At 40.7% G+C, this 25,150-nt stretch overlaps 3 protein-coding genes across 7 annotated transcripts; 2 read left to right on the top strand and 1 right to left on the bottom strand.

Moving 5' to 3' along the window:
• Positions 1-447: 447 nt before the first annotated feature.
• On the top strand, positions 448-3,006 carry LOC101481038 (cytokine-inducible SH2-containing protein). Of its 2 annotated transcripts, none has more exons than XM_004548647.5 (3): positions 448-776; positions 1,596-1,759; positions 1,982-3,006. In XM_004548647.5, exons 2-3 carry the CDS (start codon positions 1,645-1,647, stop codon positions 2,476-2,478), a joined length of 612 nt encoding a protein of 203 aa, XP_004548704.1. In that variant the 5' UTR covers positions 448-776; positions 1,596-1,644; the 3' UTR covers positions 2,479-3,006. The 2 variants fall into 2 exon arrangements, with proteins under 2 accessions (XP_004548704.1, XP_004548703.1); XM_004548646.4 differs by lacking the exon at positions 448-776 and adding an exon at positions 783-1,179.
• hemk1 (HemK methyltransferase family member 1) lies at positions 2,913-16,517 on the bottom strand. 2 transcript variants are annotated; one of them, XM_004548644.5, is made up of 11 exons: positions 16,234-16,517; positions 14,705-14,878; positions 14,527-14,618; positions 14,352-14,445; positions 14,114-14,251; positions 5,412-5,476; positions 5,211-5,260; positions 5,012-5,117; positions 4,275-4,370; positions 3,883-3,993; positions 2,913-3,733 (listed from the first exon to the last, which is right to left on the bottom strand). In XM_004548644.5, the coding sequence occupies exons 1-11, from the start codon at positions 16,297-16,299 to the stop codon at positions 3,661-3,663; spliced, it is 1,065 nt and encodes a 354-aa protein (XP_004548701.1). In that variant the 5' UTR covers positions 16,300-16,517; the 3' UTR covers positions 2,913-3,660. The 2 variants fall into 2 exon arrangements, with proteins under 2 accessions (XP_004548701.1, XP_012773935.1); XM_012918481.4 differs by having other exon boundaries at positions 4,275-4,400.
• nprl2 (NPR2 like, GATOR1 complex subunit) lies at positions 15,862-24,557 on the top strand. Of its 3 annotated transcripts, none has more exons than XM_004548643.5 (11): positions 15,862-16,075; positions 17,597-17,688; positions 17,801-17,969; positions 18,056-18,164; positions 20,830-20,966; positions 21,275-21,372; positions 22,499-22,535; positions 23,084-23,177; positions 23,266-23,383; positions 23,497-23,639; positions 23,729-24,557. In XM_004548643.5, the coding sequence occupies exons 3-11, from the start codon at positions 17,808-17,810 to the stop codon at positions 23,794-23,796; spliced, it is 966 nt and encodes a 321-aa protein (XP_004548700.1). In that variant the 5' UTR covers positions 15,862-16,075; positions 17,597-17,688; positions 17,801-17,807; the 3' UTR covers positions 23,797-24,557. The 3 variants fall into 3 exon arrangements, with proteins under 3 accessions (XP_004548700.1, XP_076740231.1, XP_004548699.1); XM_076884116.1 differs by having other exon boundaries at positions 15,862-16,058; XM_004548642.6 differs by lacking the exon at positions 15,862-16,075 and adding an exon at positions 16,591-17,349.
• The last annotated feature ends 593 nt before the right edge of the window (positions 24,558-25,150 follow it).

Consider the following 25,150-nt stretch of genomic DNA (forward strand, 5'->3'; position numbering starts at 1 on the left):
CTCTTAGATACATTCCCGGGAAAATAAATACCAGGAGAGATCAAATAAGCAGAAATGTAACTGCAAATGAACTATAGTTTAATCTAGGGCTGCATGTGTGCAAACAAGACACAAAAGAGCAATAAAAGTGAAGATTATCAGAAGTCACAAACTGAAGCACAATCAGCTTTTCTCTGTCTCTACGGCAGTCTTAACCCGGTTTATATATATTTTTTAGTTTATTGTCACAATAACAACTTGTTTTCTCGAGCGTAATTACTCTAAAGCTCCTAGAAAACCTCTCGCCGTGTTTTTCCACCAGGATCGAGGGAAATCTATATTACTGGAAATAGCCAGTGAGCATTCCTATTATCTTTAATGTCGAGGCGGTGAATTCCCAGAATGAAGCCTCTGTCAGGGCCGCCCGGCGGGGCGGAGTCAAGCTCTGCAATTATTCCTGGAAAGCGACTAGGCAGAAGCTGCCGCGCGGTTCCTGGGAGCGGAGCGCAGGTTCAGCGAAGGCGGGGAGCCGCCGGGTGAAACGAGGGGAGAGATGCCAGAGAAAAACAGCACGGTTCGGGGCGGTTGTCCTGGGAATTAACCGAAACACAAAAAACCCCACACACATATATGTGCGAACCCGGTTTGTCCGTCGAAGGAGCGCTAATAGAGGAGCTGTAGCCCTGCCGCGAAGCGAAACAACCGGCGGCGGTTGGAGCGGAGTGGGAGTTGGTGCGGCCGGCGTGACGTCAGAGCCGCCGGTGCTGCGAGTTCTCAGAATAGACTTCTAGGAAACGGTAAATTTTAAAAGCCAAGCCTTTACACTCTGTCCTTCACACATCGGGATCTCATTCTGGCGACAACACACTCCAACGCAGTGCTGCGGAGAGCTGAGCTTTACAGTAGAGCCGCTTTTAGGTCGTTTCTATTATATTTTATTGTTGTTCTCCTCTCTGCTGATCAGTGTTAAGGACAGGAGCAGAGCCTGTTTGCGTGCACGGAGCTCTTCGGGTTACAATCGAGCTATTCATACATGAAACCCATGTCACCGCGGATTGTTTGTTAGCCAGATTTTTATTTTTTTCCCCTCCTTTTTCTTTAGATACATTTTAGTCTCTGTATGTTTTGATTGTTTTCTGAAGTCCGATTGGATTTAAGCCCAGAGAAGTGAAGAAATAGAATGATTCTTTGTGTACCCGGGTGAGTTGACTTTTCTTTGTGTCTCTGCTTTCTCTTTGCTCGTCATTGTAAAGAAACCCAGCCGGGAAATTTCAGTTACACACACATATATATACACTTATATATATATAAATATATAAGTGTAAAATTGCCTTAATTGGCCTTAATTATTATTATTGTTGTTCAGGTGAAAACAAGACAAATGCAAGCCTGTTGCAAGATCTAACGTAACCTTTAAAAAATACTAGTTATTAGTAGTTCATTGTTTAGGTCAGTAGTAAAAATAGGATAAAATGCGATAAAGTCAGTTTTTTGAAAAATAAATAAATCAGCCAAAAAATATTAAAATTCCAGGGTTAAAAACAAGGAAGCTGTGATAAATCCTCCTGCTGTGTTTGTTTATGTCTGCTAACTAGTATCTTCCATCTGATTTCCAGTCCTGGAGCTCTTCTGCCCACTACCCCGTCCACTGAATCCCCGCGGGGTATGCGGGCAGGAACTGCAACTCCCACCCCCTGCTTCCAAAGCACCAGTCCACGATGGGACCCCACAAAAGATCTGAGGGCCATTGCCAGCAACTTCTGCTACCTAGAAAATTCAGGTGTGGTTTAAAACATGCTTCACATCTTTCTCATTCCAAAAAAAAAAGGAGAAAAAAAAAGCATTCCTAAAAATCCTCGATGTGTTCCAGGTATTGTTTGGTACATTTCATTATCTGCTCTGAGAGAATTGTTGATTGTTCATCGCTAAGTAAACATCAGGCTTCATGCAGGACAACACGATCTGTTCACGGTGACTAATATTTAGGAATTTGTGTGTGTAGGATGGTACTGGGGAGCTGTGACTGCAGCCCAGGCCCACGCTGCTCTTCAGGAGGCATCTGAAGGAGCCTTTTTGGTACGGGACAGCAGTCACCCTCTGTACATGCTGACCCTGTCGGTCAGAACCGCGCGTGGCCCCACAAGCATACGGATCCAGTACAGCTGCGCCCAGTTTCTGCTCGACTCCAGCTCCCCGGCCAGACCCAGCCTGTCATCCTTCCCCAGCGTTCCCAGTCTGGTGCAGCACTACATGGGACCAGAGAGAAAGGCAGAGGAGGGAAGAGTGGAGGAGGAGCCTCCTTCAAAAGCCTCTCAGCAGGGCATCCAGCAGACCACAGTGGTACTAAAACTCAAGCAGGCTCTGTACAAGCCCCAAAGCCTCCCCTCTCTTCAGCACCTCACACGTCTCGTCATTAACAGACAAACTGACTGTCCCGATCAGCTACCACTCCCAAGGCCCCTGCTGCGTTACTTACAGGACTATCCCTTCAAGGTCTGAGGGGGCGGAGGAGGAGGAGAAAGAGGAGAGGAGGTTCACTGAATCACTATTAATGGCTGAATCTCAGCTTAAGGGAAAAAAAAACAAAAAAAACAACACTTTTAAGCGGGTCCTTTGTGTCCGTAAAAGACATTGCTGCTTCAGCAGTTGGAGGCCAGTTGCAAAAATACTGGACACAGGGTGTTTTTGGTGACAAAATGTGTACAAATTCAGTTAATCCTGCTGTGTCTGGTTTCAGACTTAAATTGTTGAGGACTGGATGTCGAAGCACCCCAGGAAAAAGGAAAACAACAACAACAACAAAAACTTGTGAGAAACATGAAGTACTGTACTCTGTTTTATGATGGATGTGGAAAACTGTCCATATCTTCTCCCCTCCTTCATCAGTTCAAGATGTATATAGTTTCCTGAGAAGTACACTGATTACACTGAGACATCTTTTATGCCATTTTATTTTTGTTTTCTCAGTACAGCATCTTTTTGTACCTTTTACATGTGTACGTTTTTGTATTAAAACCACCAGCTGGACTCTTGGCGTGTCATGCTTTTACATTTGTATCCACTTGTTATTCATCTGTGTTGTTTGAAATGCCAAACGTTTCTGTTGTGTTAAGGCTTGCGATCGCCATCACCAACCCCCGCATGACGACTGCTCTTGTGACACTTGTTAGGAAATATTTTCCCTTAAATCACCTTTGAAACACAAAGACTTAGTGGCCTTTAAACTCTAAGTATGCGAGAGAAGCAGATTGTGTGAGGAAGTAAAGGCCGTGCTGCGTGAGCTTTTGCTCAACAATGCACGCCGCTTGCATCTGAGTCAGCGAGAGGACAAGCTGAGGGGAGGACCGTTCGTCAGTGGATTCACAGAACTACTGAATGCTTCCTGGGAGGAGGGTGAGCTTCTGAGAGGGAGGGTTCCGAGAAAAGCTTCGGTAATTACCTTCAGCTTTGGAGCCTGCGTTTTTTTTGTGCCTTCGTGCACACATTTTTTATTGTGACGCAGGATGTGATCACGACTGTTACTAGATTAAAAGTGCAGCGGTGACATGAAAACAATGTGCGCTTGTGCAAATTATGAATGCTGGGTGTTATCAGATCAGTGTGAGCGCGTGCTTGGTGGTTCAGTGGGGGTAGGGGAGCTGAGGCAGCGGCGACCTGAGCTAAAGCCAGCGTAATAGGATCTTAATTTCTCAGTCCAGATCCTGCTTGTGGTCCTTGTTTGACTTCTTCCTTCTGAAGGATGCAGAATCGAGGCCTAGGAAACACAAAAAACGAGCCGGCGTCACTGATGCCCAAACCCCAGACCCCTTAATCAAATCACAGCGATGGCCCTGAAAGTGGGCTCACGCAGAGTGATTTCATATGAAAACTGATATTGATGTAAAGCAGTTTTATTGAACAGACCTGCCGGTGATGTCATGCCGTGCCTCCTTAAACTGCAGCCCGTCCACGTTCCCCTCCACCCACTGTCGAATGAGTGGGGGGTGTCTGGGGTCCACCTCCAAGTAAGCACGACTGTTTCTCACCAGGAAATAAAACAAAAAACCCACAGAAATGGGGTAAAAATTAATCATCAACAGGACTCGATTTTGAAAAGTAACCCTGAGATGAGAGCAGCACATGCCTGGAAGTGCATTCACTGGAAGTCTTTTAGAAAGCTTAACACATTAAAGAGGCAACACGATACATGTGTTTTTCAGAACATGCTGTTCTTGTGACAAGGCGCTTTTGCCTTTAGGAATTGAACACAGGTGTGTCCGTCTGTGTGTGAGAGTTGGCTTTTTTTTGGTTTTTACCCATAACTGGACAGAATCTGGGGAGCCAGGGTCAAAATCTGCTTGATCACTTTCAGGCCGTCTTCGCCTCCGTCTAAAGCTGCCGGGTCTTCAAATCTGGGGAGCAGCACACAGCAAAAGCACACACTGTAAAATAGATACAAACATCACATATTTTAAAATGTTTTCTAATGAAATCTGATAAGCTTATTTATTAGATTTACATTTTACATGCAAATTACAGCTAAAAGTAAAGGATGAGTGCACATTTCCTTCACTATGATCATTTCTTCTAATTTAAAGATCCCAACATTGATTAAATGGTCAGCTACTCATAAATAACATATACTAAACAGTATGTTAATATTGTTATATTGGTTTCATTGTATTTATTAAACAGCTTTAACAAATACAATGTTTAACAAATTGTAACAATTGTACAATTTTTTATAAATACAACTGTATTTATAAGCAACCTAAAACAGTAAATTCTGCTTGGTTTTATATGCCCAGAGATTATCTTTCATAAATCTTTTACAGTTTCATATATTTCCACCTTCTCCTATAAACCCAACAGATGAATGCTTAATGACATTGTAATTACTCACAATTATTTAAACAATACAACCTTAATAGCTCACTCTAAAGATTTGTACATTCTGCATTTAATAACAACTTTTACGAATCCAACTGAATAAAGCTTTTTTTAATGTTAAACATAGACAGGTTTAATATATATAAAATGAGAATTTAGTCACCTTAAAATTTCAGGTTCAAGGGACGCCATGTCTTCTGAAAACAGGTACGGAGGGTTACTGACCAAAGTTGTAACTGGCCTAATGAGACTGAGCAGAGTTTCTGCATCTGATAAAAAACAAAACAAAACAAAAGAATCTTTTTATCAGCAGAGGGATCAGCTTTGTTATTTAGAAAAAAACATGCAAAACTTTCACTGACCCTTCATGACATCGATGTGATGAATCTCTAATCTATCCTCAAGTCCCAATCTGCAGACGAAAATCCTTTTTCAGATTTTATGAAATCTTTATAACAATGTAATGTAATCTTTATAATAATGTAATGTAATCTTTATAATAAAAATAAATCAATGCTAAAGGACATTTACAACATAGTTTTCATGGGTTGTGCTGCAATTACCTTAGTGCGTTCTCTCTTGTTAAATCCACTGCATCCTGGCTCTGATCCAGGGCGACGCCTTTAAGCTGGAAAACAAAACACAAGAACTAACTTTACGCAGAAGTTTTCTCTCTGTTTTCCTGTATTTGTATGCACGGGAAAATTGGGACATTTTTACTTCTTTATAATCTGATAACAGAAGAGAGTCTAAAATATGCAAACACAATATCACAGTATAACTGGAGTGCATGTTTGATCAGCTGAGATGAGAAGATGTACATGTGATGTGAGGATAGCAGCTTATCAACTGGAAATCTATAACTAATGATTTATCATATCAGTTATCCTATTGATTTTTTTCCCTGCTAATCAATGTGGCTCGGCTACAGGGAGGGGTGGAGCGGGGGGTTCAGTGTGTTGTGTCAGGGGAGGTTGACCCACACAGCTGTTCTCCATCACCGGGTCATGCCTTCCCTATTTCAGGGGGATGCCGGGACCGGACGAGAGAGCGGTGTGTGCTGCGCAGAGCGAGGCAGCTGGAAAGCTGCACTTTAACTCTGTAAATAAAAAACACTCAACAAACTGTAACACTGTGGTTGTCTGGTCCTTCGCCATTACAGTCTATTAATAGTAAATAAATAAGTCATCACTAAAAAATGAAACATAACATATGGTCATCACAAGCCTCAAAAAAACACTCAATTAGCTCAGCCTAAAGAATCCACTGTCAAATGTTCTTTAGAATAACTAAATGACACATAAAAAGCTGCAGCCTTTGTATCAATACTCACTGTTAGGTTAAGGCAATTTATCTATTTACACTTAAGCTGACAATAGTAGTGAGCAACACTTTCCAATGGCTATGGGTCAAAAAGCTCAAACAGCAGTTTGAGTGTATAAGGCCATGACATTCACCTGTGTCAGTACCTGACTTTCCCGAGGTGAGCATGGTGTTCCATTCCTCCAGAGGAATTTATTTAACTCAGAGAATTAATGCCAGGATTGAAACTGTTCTCATAACACACGACTGCCCACCAACTTACGTCGGTGTTTTTCGTAATTTGTAATTTTTCTCTAACTGATGCATCACGTTCAGCATCTAAACAAGCTGACATTTGCTTGTTATATGGGATTAGTTTCAAAAATGCTTGGTGCTACAGGAAATGTCACAACTTCCTGAAGAGAACATGAAAGTCTGTACACAACGTTACTGATTGCAAAGAGGATCCTGATCAAAACCACAGATGTTCAAAACACAACCTCATCTGACAGATGTTGATGAGGAAGAAAAAACGTCTGGGTCTTGAGATTTTGCAGACACACGACCACTAACCGCCAGACATTCAGTTTGTAGCTCATTTGGACGCATGACCGTCATGGTGACAGTGTAGGATCAAGCGAATAAGGTCCCGGTCACACAGGCTTAAAGACCTGTCAGTGACCATCTGGCAACCTCCGGGTCATGGAGGAATAATGAGTTTACCCTGACCGATTGCAAGTGGTTGCTGAAGGCTGATGGCAGTCGCTGTTAAAGCTGCAGCCACTCATGCCTAAAGACCGGACTCTTTATGGCGTTATTTTTGTGCCACTATTCTGAGCGCACATAAAAATTTTTTTTGCAGGTGCAAGTGTTGCATTTTGAGGAGAAATTTATTTTGAGTGAAGAAAAGCTACATTTGAGTGAACAAAATTCATTGCTGCGTGCAAAAACTGTGTTTGCTGTTATCCCCACACACACAATAGCAGCCCCTCTCGCTCAGTTTTTGCATTTGAGCTCGCTCGCTATGTGTGCTCTCAACATTTCTGCCCGTGCGCATTCAACTCTTTCTGTACGCCATGTGCCACAAAACCAGCCAATCACAGACTTGGATGCAAAAAAATCTGATTGGCTATTTTGGTCTCCAATCAGCTTGAAATGACGAAATGCAATATCCCAGAATCCATTTCGTCCAAACTCAAACGAGGCAGTGGCGGAGTTTGAAATATCACTCTTTCTGGGTTACAAAATAAACTTTTAAGATATTTTCATACGATAATGGTTCTGTGTAAACTTCAAAAACCTGCTCGATTTATCAAGACATCACATATTTGCAAAAGTGCTCTAATGTTTTCGGAGATGCCTGTTACCCACCAGCTGACCGCATAGCTGGACTGGCTATTGCGCATACCGGACATTTGCCCGGTGGGCCGATGGTGATCTTTCATTTTTATGTTTGCTTGTTTGTTTTTGTAATGGTATAAACAATGAAAGGTGGTGGATTAGCCAATTGGCTAATCAACTCTGGGCTGGACCAATTACATTATTATTAATTAATAAGGATATTAATTATCCTTATTGAGGTGAAAAGGAACGCGATTAGTCCCGTACTTCAGCTAGAATGAAAAAAGACACAAAGCTGGAGTTATTCTGTGTTTTTGCTGTACAACTGCCTGTTCTTCTCTCATTCTCTCCCCTCCCTCTCTTGTTGCTACTTCAATCATGAAACTGATCAATGATCAGCTGATGTCTCTCTTGTTTGTTTATCGCCCACTTTGCACCAGAAACAGGAAACCAGCGGATGTTGCGCTAAACAACAGCAGCACGTTTAAGCTTGATAAGCTGTTGTTAGAATTTATTTAATATTACTTTCTAGTATCAGCTGATGTTTGCCAGAGCCACAGCTGTAAAAGCTGCTGGTCATGATGTCGGTTTGGATATGTGGTGAGAGGGAAACATGAAGGTGATACAAATCATACATATATACCAACAAGACAGTGTACATCACTGTGACAGCAGCGTTTGTTTTCATTCAAAAGCTTTATGGTTTTTCCTACAATACCTGGTGGTGTAGTCGGCCGATTTTTTGTCAGTTCAGCCTTATACTATGTTTAACCCGAGTTCCCACCCGGTCAGCTGGTGGGTAACAGGCATCTCCGAAAACATTAGAGCACTTATGCAAATATGTGATGTTTTGATAAATCGAGCAGATATTTGACGTTTACACAGCACCATTCTCGCATGAAAATATCTTAAAAGTTTATTTTGTGACCCAGAAAGAGTGATATTTCAAACTCCACCACTCTGTGTTCCTCTGCCACTGCCTCGTTTGAGTTTTGGACAAAATGGATTCTGGGATATTGCATTTCGTCATTTCGATCTGATTGGAGACCAAAGTAGCCGATCAGATTTTTTTGCATCCAAGTCTGTGATTGGCTGGTTTTGTGGCACAAATATAACGGCATACAGAAAGAGTTGAACGCACACGGGCAGAAATGTTGAGGGTTGCTATTGTGTGTGTGTGGATAATAGCAAACCCTGAAATACAGTTTTTGCACGCAGCAATGAGTTTTGTTCACTCAAATTTAGCTTTTCTTCGCTCAAAATAAATTTCTCCTCAAAATGCAACACTTGCACCTACAATTCTTTTTTTCACGTGCGCTCAGAATAGTGGCACAAAAATAAAGCCATAGACTCTGACCCCTGACAACCACCTGTTGCTAGGGAAAAACATGTATTCTCTGACTGGTTGGCACAAAACTCGTTGTGATTGCTTTGTGTTACAGCATATTGCTGTGATCATAGTTTGAATGGAAGTGACAGACCTGTCTACAAACTAGTGCGAATAATTCGATGATAAAAAATTCTCGACACAAATTCTTTGACTCGATGCTTCGTTTAACACTTGGCTCTGAAGCATGTGTTAAACATTGTAAACGCAAGTGTTTCCCCCTCATTTGCGACTAAAAACAGTCCTACAATAGAGATATTTCATCACAGGATCCCTAAAAATAACTATAATAATAGTAGTAATGATAATAGATTTTAATATTATTTTCTGACATTGTCTTCTAACGCTATATTTTGCTACAGTGGGGCAAAAAAGTATTTAGTCAGCCACCAATTGTGCAAATTCCCCCACTTAAAATGATGACAGAGGTCAGTAATTTGCACCAGAGGTACACTTCAACTGTGAGAGACAGAATGTGAAAAAAAAATCCATGAATTCACATGGTAGGATTTGTAAAGAATTTATTCGTAAATCAGGGTGGAAATAAGTATTTGGTCACCTCAAACAAGGAAAATCTCTGGCTCTCACAGACCTGTAACGTCTTCTGTAAGAAGCTTTTCTGTCCCCCACTCGTTACCTGTATGAATGGCACCTGTTTGAACTCATCATCTGTATAAAAGACACCTGTCCACAGCCTCAAACAGTCAGACTCCAAACTCCGCCATGGCCAAGACCAAAGAGCTTTCGAAGGACACCAGGAAAAGTATTGTAGACCTGCACCAGACTGGGAAGAGTGAATCTACAATAGGCAAGCAGCTTGGTGTGAAAAAATCAACTGTGGGAGCAATCATCAGAAAATGGAAGACATACAAGACCACTGATAATCTCCCTCGATCTGGGGCTCCACGCAAGATCTCATCCCGTGGGGTCAAAATGATCATGAGAACGGTGAGCAAAGATCCCAGAACCACACGGGGGGACCTGGTGAATGACCTGCAGAGAGCTGGGACCAAAGTAACAAAGGTCACCATCAGTAACACACTACAACGGCAGGGAATCAAATCCCGCAGTGCCAGACGTGTTCCGCTGCTGAAGCCAGTGCATGTCCAGGCCCGTCTGAAGTTTGCCAGAGAGCACATGGATGATACAGCAGAGGATTGGGAGAATGTCATGTGGTCAGATGAAACCAAAGTAGAACTTTTTGGTATAAACTCAACTCGTCGTGTTTGGAGGAAGAAGAATACTGAGTTGCATCCCAAGAACACCATACCTACTGTGAAGCATGGGGGTGGAAACATCATGCTATGGGGCTGTTTTTCTGCCAAGGGGACAGGACGACTGATCCGTGTTAAGGACAGAATGAATGGGGCCATGTATCGTGAGATTTTGAGCCAAAACCTCCTTCCATCAGTGAGAACTTTGAAGATGAAACGAGGCTGGGTCTTCCAACATGACAATGATCCAAAACACACCGCCCGGGCAACAAAGGAGTGGCTCCGTAAGAAGCATTTGAAAGTCCTGGAGTGGCCTAGCCAGTCTCCAGACCTCAACCCCATAGAAAATCTGTGGCGGGAGTTGAAAGTCCGTGTTGCTCGGCGACAGCCCCAAAACATCACTGCTCTCGAGAAGATCTGCATGGAGGAATGGGCCAAAATACCAGCTACTGTGTGTGCAAACCTGGTAAAGACCTATAGTAAACGTTTGACCTCTGTTATTGCCAACAAAGGTTATGTTACAAAGTATTGAGTTGTATTTTTGTTATTGACCAAATACTTATTTTCCACCCTGATTTACGAATAAATTCTTTACAAATCCTACCATGTGGATTCATGGATTTTTTTTTCACATTCTGTCTCTCACAGTTGAAGTGTACCTCTGGTGCAAATTACTGACCTCTGTCATCATTTTAAGTGGGGGAACTTGCACAATCGGTGGCTGACTAAATACTTTTTGCCCCACTGTAACTCCTCTACTGAAGAGTGAAAACTGCCCAGCGTTGTTGTATGTTTTTCGTTGCTGCGGCAGAAAGAAGATGGAGAGGCAATTAACAACACAAATAAGTGATGCAGACTCAAAACAAACTTTAACTGAAATATAGCAAAAGTGCAAACTGTTCTGATAATGCAGGGGCGATGTTGTGACTTCTCTAAATAACATCAAAAATGTTAGCTAAAGTAGCCTAAGTCACTCGAAATTATTAGCTAATTGTAGCTTTCGGAGCCATTAGTCTGCTGGTATATCGCTAGCTGCCAGCAAAAGGGGCTGATGTAGTTTATTATTTTAGTTTGTTATAGATGTCTATTCCTGTTCTGTGCTTCATTGTTTGTCTACAGTACAGCTCCAGATCCAACTGAGAGCATGTCAAAAGGAAATCTGTGTCCAGTAGCAGCCTTTATTCAGTCTGAATATTGTTCTAAACATGGATCAGTTTATGCCTTTTATTGGTTTTAAATTCTGTTTCACTGTTACATTCAACCTTTGGTTGACAGCATAGTCTCAGAGAGGAGCAGAGAGGGAGAGGAAGGGAGAAAAGGAGAGAAAGAGAGAAAAAAATAAACAGGCAAGAGTGAACATGTATATTTCAAAGGGAGTGTAGCTTCTGTTTTGCCCATTTTCTTTCATGACGAAATGTTTCTCCTTGTGTCTAGGATGGTTCTTTCCAGGTATTCCAGATTCCTCCAACAGAATAAACATGTGCAGTTAGTGGGGTTAGGTTAACTGTGAGTGTGAATGGTTGTGTGTAGGGCTGCTCAATTAATCGAATTTTAATCACGATTACGATCTGGGCTTTCAACGATCATTAAAAATGACTGAGCCGATTATTAGCCCCTCCCTCGTGCTTTACTCTCGCGCTGCTCCATGTGGCAAATCCAGCGCACCTCTCTGCATTTCAAATATGCATCACAAAAATTAAGAGGACCCAAGGGAAGCTCGGAAAGCTAAGCAGAAGTTATTTGGAGTGTAGACATAGTGTGTAAACTTTGCTACAGTGTCGTAGCTGCACCACAGAGCAACACTGCAAAGTTCACGAAACATAGATGTTTACATTTTTCATTTATTTTTTATATTGCAAACATTTGCACTGTTATCAGTATTTGCACACTATTTTATATTATTTTTTAAAGTCATTATTCAATACATTGTTATTGTTAACCCTTTAAATCCCTGTAGAACCGGAACCACGTAAGCTAGCGCAATAATTTGTTTTGCATATGAAACCGGAGGAGTTGTACTTACATCTTATGCCATCAGCTTAAGTGACGGAAGTGACGTCATTTTCGCGGAAAATGTAGTTTTTTACTTGTAGGCCTTAAAAGCCTATACTGGTGTTTTTATAAGTCATGTTAACTTTTCTGAATAGTTTCTGGGATGCTTAGAACTCGAATTGCTCAGCTGGAAATAGTTTATTTTGATGCACGTGCTGTTTTCTTTGCAAATTTGCATCATAGGATTGTTTTTCGTTTTTCCTGTAGTATATAAAAATTGCTGTATCTCCAAAATAAAACTATGAAGACACTTAAAATAAATTTTCTGTGGTGGGAAACTATTTTTTTGCAACTTTTTTGTATTTAAAGTTTTGAGGGATAAACCTCTTAAATTTCCCCAAGTAGAAATATATGTAAACAAAACAAAAGCGATTGTCAATTTCTTTTGTAGTTTATTGCACTTTTTTGCAATTAATGTAGTTACTATGGACTTAATGCATACATATTATTAAAATATGGGCTATAACAGTTGTATTGATGTATAGCAACTTGAAATGCTCCCAAAAATGGCACTACAGCATGTAAAAAAAAAGTAATATAAGCTCTGGCGGACTTGGTTCTATGGTAGGTCTTAAAGGGTTAAATAAATATCGTCAAATAATCGAGATCTCAATTTCAGTGAAAATAATCGTGATTATCATTTTTGCCATAATCGAGCAGCCCTAGTTGTGTGTCAGTGTTAGCCCTGTGACAGTCTGGCAATGTCCTAAATAATACCTGCAATAATATCAAATATTGCGTTAGTTAAATTACAAAAATATTTAAAAATATAAAAATGAAATCTTTTTTCAAAAGCCAACAAAAGTGCACACAGGCCATAAAACTCCGATCCACTGACCTAAGGGTTGTTAGGTGGAACACTGAATTATTATTAATATAAATTATTAAAATCTACACTATCATAACGTCTGGATTTAGCAGCACAAAAACTTGCCTCTTGTTAATGTCCGAAATCTTTCCAAGAAAATAAAGTAAAGGTACATTTTTATGCCTTAGTCTGGACTTCATATATGTCTTATTTTATTTAATTTGAGAATGTAATTTTAATATTACACGTGCACACCGTCAAAGGGTTTATTTGGTTTGTTTTTTTGTTTGTTTTTTGACAAATGTATGCAGTTAAAATATAAACATTGCAATTTCTAAAATGGAAACTAATGAGGTGAGGTGTTCCGGGCATGTCCCACCAGGAGGAGGCCCCGGGGCAGACCCAGGACACGCTGGAGAGATTATATCTCTCAGCTGGCCTGGGAATGCCTTGGTGTCCCCCCGGACAAGCTGGAGGAGGTGGCTGGGGAGAACGAGGTCTGGGCTTCTCTGCTTGGGTGGCTGTCCCCGTGACCCGGCCCCGGATAAGCAGAAGAAAATGGATGGATGGAAACAGTTAATTTTGAAAGGTCTGTGTTTATTCTCTTTTAAATATTTATTATCGTTCATTGATATGACAGAAGTGTTTCTTATACGATTACTTATTTCCAGTCTGAATCACACTATTTCAATTTTTTTACCGCTCAGCTCGTAGTTAGCGAGTATTTGCAGACAAACATTAAAAACTTTGACGGCTGCCAGCTCCACCCCTCACGACACATCAACTCCTGTCAGTTGCACACGTGGTATAAATGTAAAAATGTATACTTCAGGTGACCTACTTCTCGAGTTATCGCATTCACAAGATTTGCAGAAAACCTGACCTCAATGAAATTCAATTTCAATCAGTGAGGGTAGAAATGAGAACCAGTCATAGGAATACACATTTTTCCCTAGCAACCAGTGGTTATATCACGACCAATGAGAAACCTCAATATACTGCATATATTTCACTGTTGTAATGAAAAATTTGACTCATTGTCAGTGTATTAAGACCCAAAGTGAGGGGTAATACATTAATAAGTTAAACAGCCTTTTTCCTGTGGGGTCCCTTATTGTAATTCCACTCGTCTGAAATCTTACGAGAAGCACAAAATTCTACCTGAGGCAGACTCTTCAGCAGGCTAAGAGAAATGGCACCAGACCCACATCCCACTTCCAGGCACGTAGGCTCCGTCTCAGCAGGCACTCCCATCTCAGTCTTCATCTGCAGATCATTGAGCACCAGCTCGACCAACTCCTGCATCAGCAAAGACGAAATAAAAATCACATTTCGGCTTATTCGTGATCATTTGCTGGGTCTTCACTGCAAGCATGCACTGCCTCGTCTTTTCTTTTACCTCCGTTTCAGGTCGTGGTATGAACACAGGAGGCCTCATCTTCAGCGTCAGGTCCCTGAAGTCCCACTCTTCAATCACGTACTGCACGGGCATCCTAACCCAAACATGCAACATTGTAAATATTTTAATTGAAAATCACTGAAATGCATATAGAGAGATCTATGCACAAACTCACCTGGAGAGACGTGTGGTGCAGAGCTTCCATATCTGCTCTGTTTGTTCTCGGCTGAGAAACTCTGTTAATCTCTCCTGCTCAAGACTTTCTATCTGGATAAAGAAACGCTATGTGAACTTGATCCACGTTTACTGCATGTCAGTGCAAGTGCTGAGGCAATGTAGATTTTGCAAATTACAGTTTTAGCTCCGAGGAGATGAGCAATGATGTACTGGCTGGACTGCTCAGGCTCCGTCACACCTCTCTCCTCAAAGCGCCTCTTCCATAACTTCACCGCCTGAAGTGGTGTAATCCTGCCTGCGGGTAAGGCTGGAGCGCTGCATGTACGGACAGCTTGGGACTTCCAAAGTACCTAAAAGCATGACATTTAGGATTTATTTTTATAGCGAGCATTATCGCCTTTATTTTGATAGTGAAGCAGTGTGGAGTAGAAAGGAAAGAAGGGAGAAAGGACGAGGGAAGGCACACAGTAAAGGGCTGAGGGTTGAACTCAAACCCAGGCTGCTGAGTTCTGAACCATATGGCACATGTTCACCAGCTCAACCAGGGAGCCAAACTGGCACCTGTCGCATTTAAGTTCAAATAAAATTTCCAAGTATCAACTGCAGTTTTTTAACACTGATGTTAGACTCCCATTAAGCATTTCCTCGGGGGAATTTCCAGCAACTTTGGAAATCATCACGATTTATTTTAGATCAAACCTCAGACACCACTCACGATTACTCATAACACGTGTCTAGCTGACAAGTCATAAATAATTTTCACTTCCTCCCTATAACCAAGGGGTTAAGAGGGAATCTGTAAGTCAAGTTAACTTACATTAGTTTAATGTAATCCAGTAAGAGAGAAGTGTTATTATTAGTTACTGTATGTGTATGGACAATAATCATTTTGTTTATTTATTTGAGTTATTCAAGCTTATATAGTATTTATTTAGTACAGGTATATGTGCCATGATAGATCGAAAGATACTTTACTGATCCTAAAGGGGAAATTACTATGTGATAGTAGCAGCATAAAGAACTATAACCTACAATAAAATTGCTTGAAAGTACCACGGGCCCATAATAAAGGCCTTATAATGTGAAGTAGTGCAAAATTTTATATGCAACAGCGATTTTAAAAAATGAAGCAAAAGAAAGACAAATAAATACAAAATAAGGCTGGGATTGTGCAAAAAAAAAATTATACTGGGATATAGAAGTGCAAACGGCTTCAATAAATAACAAGTACAATTTCAAATCCAACAGACAGCAAGCAGCAGGAAGGTTTGATACTGATAAGTCTGAGGAATACGGACAGGTGTGTTCGCCTGTCAACAAGCAGGAGAGCTTTTGTAAAGCTTTATCGAGAACTGCAGGAATGTTTTCCTGAAGGCTTGACTCAGTCTGAGCTCTGCTGCCTCTGTGTGTGCCTGCCACTTTATTTTGTTAAAAAGAAGATAACAGAAAACAGATTTGGTCCAGTTGCGTCAATGGAAATCAACTGATAAACAGATCAAGAAACTCATTTGACCTGGTCTGTGCTTACAGGTGCGCCAGTTTGTAATGTGAGTAATATTTCCAGTTAGGAAGGCAACAGGAACAGGTTTGGACTGTTGGTTTTTAAAGCCGTGACACTGTCATGTTTTTGTTTGTTCAACACTTTGGACGCAACGTGTCGACTTCCCGGAAAAAAAAAAATAAAAAAAATAACTTGACCAGTTACCTTTGGTCCACTACTCCTGCACCCAAAACATCTGTAGTAGCTTGTACTCAGCGACCTTCTCCACATGGTTAACAGTATTAAGTCTTTACATCGTTATTCATTGGGTTTCCGGAGTCTATGCGCTCTCGGGCTGAACTCGCTGCATGGCGGCAGTAGTCTGTTAGATCAGCATGCTACACTTTACGGTCCTGTATGAAATTCAAACATTTTTCTGTGTCGGAACAACAAGCTAACTGGCAGGGCTCGTACTGTGTCCTGCACGCGGCACAGAGAGCGACTGCGGCGCAGTCTGCGCAGCGCTGACGCCACTGAACGACGTTGCCTTCACGGACTGTAAAACATATAAAGCTACACCGTCACATACGTTAAGTCTGTAAAGTAAGATGGTAAAATAGCATCTATAAATGTAAAAGTCATTAGCAAGTAATAAAAGTAATATTACATTTGGTAAATACTATTATTCGAAACCTTTAAATTGTCTAAAAGGGAAATTTTCCTTAGTGTTGCGCAATTGTTCAGGGCCCAATACTTTAAAGCGTTTTTATACGACAACAGAGTTCGTGTTACTTTTATATTAATTTTAAAACATTATTGGTGCTACATACGCCACGACTTCCTCTGTCTTATTGTTGCCTTTACAGTTTTTGCGACGTCAATTTTTATTCTAAAGCTAAGTTACTGGGTGTCCCTGAAGGCGATATTATTGTTGTTCTTCCCTGTCTGGTTTTTGCATGCGTTGATGTGTCGAGTTATTGAATAGTTTGATGCCTGGGTGACCATAACCTCTGCTTAATACATTAATAACAGATTTTATAGGGCGTCTCTTAACTTTAGACCTGCGTTTAAGTACCTAAGGACGTCGCTAAGTTGTCTTTAAACGTTAAAGCTATATGCTAGCTCATGCTGCTGTAAATAAACTGGGAAGATCCACAGTAGACACACAGGAGATACCTTGTTAACGCAATTTGGGGCAAGTTAATAGGACTCAGCAGGGTTTACACACCTCTGGATTAGTTCTCCATGAGGATAAAATCTATGATGGGCATGCCCACTCGGATAGAGTGTATATTTTTCAGCGAATTTCATCCTACTCTGGGTCCCAAGATAACATATCAGGTAAGTCTGCAGATGGTCTGGTAAAGTAGTTTTATGTTATGTTATTTATTTTATAGCTACTGTCGTTATGATTATCTTTATAAATGCCCCAATTGCGAGCTTGTTCATGACTGAGTGTGTTTTAAACGTGCGAGGCAGGTTTTTAATCCTTCATAGTCATTTGGCATTGACATGTACTCTGCATAATCCTTCTGAGCTCATGTATCGTATTGGGCATAGTTTGTCATACTGTGTCCTCTCCTAACAGGTTCCAGAAGAGTACATCTCACGGGAGCTCTTTGACACCGTTCAGGTTTATATTATCACCAAGCCAGAGCTACAAAACAAATTAATAACAGTGTATGTAGTCTTATTCTGCTCGTCTGTCTCCCTGCCTTGTTTGAAGTCCTTAGTATTTAAATAATAGTGTATTAACTTAATCAACCAATCTCTTCTTTTTTTTTAATCTTAGCACTGCAATGGGAAAAAAGTTAATTGGCTGCCCAGTGTGCATCGAACATAAGAAATATAGCCGAAATGCCCTCCTGTTTAACCTCGGCCTTGTTTGCGATGCCCGAACCAATACTTGCAGCCTCGAGCCTATTGTTAAGAAGCTATCTGGATACCTTACAACTCTGGAGGTAAAGAGTATCACATTTTCACATGTTCACGTGATCGCTTTCTTCGGGATGATTCCTTAGAGATTTTCTGTCTTGTTGTGTTGCAGCTGGAGAGCGGCTTTATATCCAAAGAGGAGAGCAAACAGAAGCTTTTACCCATTATGTCAACTTTGTTAGAGGATCTTAATGCCACGGGAGCCTGCACCCTACCCATTGGTATTATTTGGCATCTTACTGGCTATAAGTTTTATCTGTGGCAAGGAGCAATATATCTTTTTAATATATAGCTGTGGTCAGACGTTTACACACATTCATCATGGGCATGAATGTCATGGTAATTTTGTACTGTTTCATTGAACTGTTCTTTTTTCCAGGGTGGAATTATTTTAAATCTTTAATGACTTAAAAAGACAAGAATTTGGCACACAAGTTAGAACTTATTTTGGATGTTCTCTAATCCACACAGGGCCAGAAGTATATACATAACTTAAATATACACACTCACTTAAATCTTTTAATAAGTGGTGCTGAAGTTTCTACAATGTCTTTTAACTCTCCGAGACTAACTTCTTGTTAGTGATCATGATTTACATGATTTTTCTGGTACGTTTTCTTTTCCAGCATAAAAATGCTTGTTTGACATCACCCATTAGATTGCCAATACTCAGAACAATGGGTGTAGGAAGGGAAATTATAGATTTCCCTTCCGCAAGTTTGACTGCAGATTCCAAGATAATCTGTTTAAACAACTACATGTAAGTACAATGTATTCTGATGTGTCAACACTGCTGAAGTCTGGAAGATTGTCACCATCACATAAGAGGAAATTGGTTAGGATTTTCAGGAACAGAACAGGAACCACCAAAGCTCAAAGCAGCCATAAACAGGTGCCAACTAAGAAAGAAGCCCCTACTCCATAGTTGACAGCTGCCCACACAGATAAGCCAAATGCTTTCTGGAGAAAGGTTTTATGGACAGATGAGACAAAGACTGAGCTGCAGTACTGTAAAAAAGTAATTGCTCCCTTCCTGATTTGTCACATTTACATGTTTTAGATCCTCAAATAAATTTTAACTGTAGACAAAGACTAAAGACCTGAGTAAATACAAAATGTACACAGCGTTTACAACTGAATCCTGTACAGTCTGTGGGTTTTAGGCTGTGGAGGTCCAAAGTTCAAATGTTCTTCGTCCTCCTACCGTCTACTTTTATAGCTAGGTTAACGTAAATATGATGTTGTGTAATTAAAAATCAGTACATACAGACGCTGCAGAGACTTAAAGCTGTTATCTGGGTAAAGTTAATTACTCCATCAAATATGTCTTGATGCATGCTCAATCATCCAGGTCAGTAAATCCCAAAAGGTTGATTCTACTCATCTGGATGTAGCGTTTTCAATGGAAGAAACGTTTCGTCACTCATCCAAGTGATTGCTTCAGTCTCAGCTGACCACAGGTCTTTGATCAATGGGCATTTATCAGTGGTTGTTGATCAATGGTCATGACAATTTGCATATTAATGATCAAGGAACTGACCTCACAGCGCATTGTTCATTCAGTGGGCTGGTTTCAGTAATTGTGCAAATGTACTGTTTATAAGGTTGGAGAAACCGGCAGTCAGCTGAGACTGAAGAAGTCACTTAGATGAGTGACGAAACGTTTCTCCCATTGAAAAGGCTACATCCAGATGAACAGAATCAACCTTTTGGTACTCCATCAAATACATATTAATATTAGACAATAACTAGAGTAAATACAACATGCATTTTTAAAGTACATTACGGATGCATGCTGTATGTTCATTCCACCCTAGAAAAAGAAAAGCTCAGAGAAATCTTTAAAAGCCCAAAATTGTAATGATCCATGTACTTAGTAATAATGTGACATGTGCTCTGTTACTGTGCTGCAGATCATACTGAAAGTATCATAAACGATAGAGCTGCAGCTGCTCTACTAGACAAATCATGTGATTACGGCATTTCTAAATGAACTAAAGCATCTAGAATAGAATAGAATAGAATAGAATAGAATGGCCCATTATGTTCATTGCACACGTACAACTAAATTGTGGGTCCTCCACACCAACTGTGCCGGAATAGAATATAAATAGTAAGACAGCAGGAATAAATAACAAGCAGGAGAAATATATAAAGGGCAAGATAAAAGCTGATGAGGGTTACTCAGGCCATGACTCTGGTTGGTTGGTGGGTGGGAGGGTAGGGGTGGGGTAGTGTTTGTCAACACTCCGAATGACCCAGGGGAAGAAACTGTTTGTCTGGAGGCGTGGGGCCTGATTTACTGGAGGTTTCGACCAGAGGGCAACGGGTCAAACAGGGATGGCGGGACACGAGGGGTCACCTGTGATGGCCCTGGATATCCTGAGGAAAGAGGATCTCCAGGAGTGGCAGAGAGCAGCCAGTTATGTTTGGGGCAGTATTAATTACCCTCTGCACAGCCTTCCTGGTTTTAGTAGTTGCCCCTGCGTGGCAGACATCCAGGCAGTAGGAGAGCACACTCTTCACTGAGGAGAGCTTTGTTATGCATTATGTTCGCTAACAACAGGTTTTCCAATATCTCTGATAAGCCCTTATCAGCCAACCAACATGCTGGCTGGGTTATGGCCCAAAGTGAAATTATGTGGTTGTTTGGATTGATTAGGTAAAGTCAAGACAAAGCAGTGCCACTATGCAAGCGGCTTTGCTCTGACTGTTACTCTTTTTAGAAATTCAGAGATGGGAAATGCAGGCTGATGTTTCTGAGTCAAAAATTTTATTTAAGAATTTACCAGCTACACATAGGCAGTATTCACATGTTGGTTGGCAGCAACAGTGTTTTGTTTTTTTTAAACTGCTCTTACTCTTGTTTGTTGTATCCTTTTTAAGATGAGTCTAACACCATTCATCTAAAGCTGATTCAGCTGCGAAAAGACCCCCCAATAGTTCAGGAGTACGACGTGCCAGTCTTTACCCAGTGCAAAGACCATTTTATCAAGTCTCAGTGGGATCTCACCACTCAACAGGTAGGCTTTCAATGACAACAACCTCTGGCTGCGGCTCTTGAGAGGTATTTGATAGCACTCTAAGAAGTGCTTGGAAGAAAGATCAGTGTTTAAACACTTATCAGCTGTGCTGGAAGTGATATAAGCACGTTTTTATATCCTTTGTTTTATGATTTGCAAGAAGGCATTAGTGCAAGACAAGATGCCCTTTATTGGTACAATACTGTTTTATTGCTTTTATGAGTTAACATGTTTACAGCATTTAGTTACACAGTAATGCAAAAAGCACTACGTGCCTCTAACCCTTATCTATTTGCTGCTAACTGCAGATTCTTCCCTACATCGATGGATTTAGACACATCCAGAAAATTTCTGCTGAAGCAGACGTTGAGCTGAATCTTGTTCGTATTGCAGTGCAGAATCTCCTGTAAGTATTTTTCAGTAAATACAGTTGTACTCTTTAGTAACCTCACACACGTACTGCTTCATCCCAAAACTTTGTTTTATGTTGTTGTTTTGATTAACTGATAAACCAAGTGTGAACGCCTCTGTAAATGCAGAAGTTTTAATAGTTTGCTGTGGACCATTCAGGTGGGAGCTAACACAATCCCACAATCTTCCCGGGACTTCTTGTAGGTTAACATCCCAGCAGATTCACTTCAAGGTCAGGTCGTACAGTACTCAGCGAAACCTTTAACACAAACACACACACACACACACACACACACACACACACACACACACACACACACTGACAAGAGCTCAGTTAGCATGTTAAAGTTGATGGCAGCACAATTAGAAAAGACTGAAGAAGTATGGCTTGTTTGGAAGGACTGCTTCTCTGTAAAAGGAGCATGGTGGCACAGTGTAGGTTTGCAAAGTTGGATCTGAACAAACCACAAGACTTCTGAAACAATGTCCTTTGGAAAGATGAGACCAAAAGTGTTGACATTTAACCAGAATGCACAGCGCTGTTTGACAAAACCCAAACACGGCATATCAGCACAAACACCTCGCACCAGCTGTCAAGCACAGTGGTAGAGGGGTGATGTTTTGAACTTTGCAGCCACAGAACCCGGTGACCTTGCAGTCATTGAGTCAACCATGAACTCCTGTGTATCCCAAAATATTCCAAAGTCAAATGTGAGGCCATCGGTCCCAAAGCTACTGTAAGGCTTGGCCAAAACTGGGTTATCTGACAGGACAATGATCCAAAGCACAGCAGCAAATCTGCAACAGAATGACTGAAAAATAAAAGAGTCAGGATGTTGCAATCACCAGTCAAAGTCCAAACCTCAACCTGATTGAAGTGCTGTTGTGGGACCTTCAGAGAGCTGTGCATAAATAAATGCCCACAAACCTCAGTGAATGGAAACATTATAACACAATGACGCGAGAGACTGATAAAGTCATAGAGACAACGATAAGCTGAAGTTATTGCAGCTAAAGGTGGTTTTTCAAGCTACCGAATGAGGGGGGTGTACTTGCATTTTCACTCTGTAGTCAAAATACACTTCAAAAAGATGTATTTACTTCTCTTTTTAACTTCACAGGTACTATGGTGTTGTGACTCTGGTGTCAATTTTCCAGGTATTAAACTAATTTCACATCACACATATATGAGTGTAGTGGAACAGTTTATCAGGGACCATTAGGGCCGATGTTAGTTTTAATTGAGAAGTTGTAATTTTTTTTTCATATAATTCCTTCTGTGTTCTGGAAATGTTTTGTTTTTTTCTGTTTTTGTGAAAGTGAATTTTCTTGTGCAGAAAAACTTTTTTGGGGGGGGAGCAGTACAGGTTGTAAAGCCGTAAAGCAAGCATCGGTTCTGAAGGCCATTCTGATAAAAGGGTTCATTTATTTCAAAAGAAAGCCAATTTATATATTGCACATTGCTCTCTATGCACCACTTTGAATACAGAATATTAGGGCAGGTTTTTTTAAGTGAGGGAAGGCTAACTGTGCAAGGCCTTTTATTTAAAACTTTAATTTTAATCTTTTCCTCTTTTTTTTTTTAACAAATACATTAAATTATTGTCTCTAGTCTTCTGATATTCTGCTGTAAAAAGCAAGCTATTAAAAAGTGGCTAATACTTCCTGATGACTTGTTCTGGTTGCCTTCATGGGTCTTTCTCTAGTACTCTAATGTGTACTGCACCACCCCAAAAGTCCAGAGCCTCATAGATGACAAGTCCATTCAGGAGGAGTGCCTTAACTACGTCACTAAGCAGGGTTAGTTGGGGTCATGACCATTAAAACACGTGTTAATCTTTATTTATTTTGTGACGTTAACTGTGCAGCTTTGCCCTGTCACTTTCAGGTCAGAAACGTGCGAGTCTGAGAGATGTGTTCCAGCTGTATTGTGGGCTAAGTCCGGGAACAACAGTCCGAGACCTTTGCTCACGCTACTCACAGCAGCTTCAAAGGGTCGACGAGAGGTTAGCGTCGCTCAAATGATCAGTTCCTGAAAAGACTTAGCGCTCCTGAAAATTCAGGTCAAAGTGGCACTGGCTCATACTGTATGTGTGTCATGTCACTCGTTTCTCCTAAGGAGGCTGATCCAGTTTGGACTAATGAAGTGTCTTATTCGACGGCTGCAGAAGTATCCCGTGAAGGTGATCCGCGACGAGAGAAGCAGGCCTCCTCGACTCTATACCGGTTGTCATAGTTACGATGAGATCTGCTGCAAAACAGGCAGGGTTTGAAGCCTTCTTTGATTGTTGGACAAAACTTAAGAACTGATGGTGTGAAACAAGTGTGCTTACAATGTCCTAATTTTACAGGGATTACTTACCAGGAGCTTGATGAACGTTTGGAAAACGATCCTAATATTGTCGTGTGCTGGAAGTGATGGGGCAGAAGGGTACAGCAGTGCCTAAGCAGCCAAAGATGCCTTGAACTAGAGAAGGAGGTTTCTTCAATTAACAGAGAAAATAATGAGTAGCGTTTTGCAGTTTTCTTAGCTTAGTTTTGTTCAAAAAAGAAAAAAAACTTGAAAGATTGGATATCACACTCATTATGTGGCTATACAATCCATTCATTAAATGGAAAAAAGGCTAAAAATATCTATTTATGTGGGTTTCATACTTCATACATATTTTGCTATCTTTATTGCTTTGACTCTACTTATAACCCCAAATTCATGTCATTTCTACCGCACAAATAACATTCCAACATAAAAACAGATTGCACTGCCACATATCCTTTAGCTGATTCTACTCATTCCTGGAGGGTTGAAGATCCGTTTGCAGTTAGTTAATGCAATGTTATTAGCATTTGTATTTGAATTTGTACTTTATTTATATGCTGCATTTTTGCTCTAACAGAAGCACTGAAAGCGTTTCTTACTGCAAGATACATCCACCCATTCACACACAGATAAGGGCAGTTTCGGTTCATTTTTTTACCCAAGGATATTTAAATATGTCTGACCTTCAGATTAGTAGGTGATGAAACATATTATTTATAACTGTTTACAAAATAGTAAAAACTTTTTAATGTAACTTAGCGGCAGTAAAATTCATCATGGGAGTGAAGCCCTGGAACAAGCAGGTACAGTCTTATGTTATCACACTGTGAAGAAAATATTTGAAATAAAATGCTTTGAAATTACACCCGCCATTAATACGTTTTTAATAATAATTTCATGTACTTTTATTTAGAAGGATGACTTGAATTTCATGTTTGCAAGTACTTTTTTCACTACCATATACACTCACCTTAAGAAGCACACCGGTTCAGCTGCTAATAAGATAACACAAATGTCTAATTAGCTAATCACGTGGCAGCAACTCAATACAGACTTGTACTGGGATTTTCCTACACAACCATCACTAGTGTTTACAGAGAATGGCCCAAAAAAAGAGAAAATATTCAGTGAGCGGTACTTCTCTGTGCATAAAGGCCTTTACTAATCCCAGAGGTAAGAAGAAAATGGTCAGACAGCTTTGAGCTGATAAGAGGGCTACAGTAACTCAAATAACCAGTCGTTACAACCAAGGTATTCAGAGGAGCGTTAATGAAAGCACAACATGCCAAATCTTAAAGTAGATGGCCTACAGCAGCAGAAAACAAAGCATCGGGTGCCACTCCTATCAGCTAAGAACAAGAACCTGAGGTTGCAATTCACACAGGCTCGCCAATTTTGGACAACAAGACTGGAAAAATGTTGCCTGGTCTGATCTCAATTTCTGCTGCAACAGTCC

This window comes from Maylandia zebra, linkage group LG5 (genome assembly GCF_041146795.1).
Source record: "Maylandia zebra isolate NMK-2024a linkage group LG5, Mzebra_GT3a, whole genome shotgun sequence".
Classification (NCBI taxonomy): domain Eukaryota; kingdom Metazoa; phylum Chordata; class Actinopteri; order Cichliformes; family Cichlidae; genus Maylandia; species Maylandia zebra.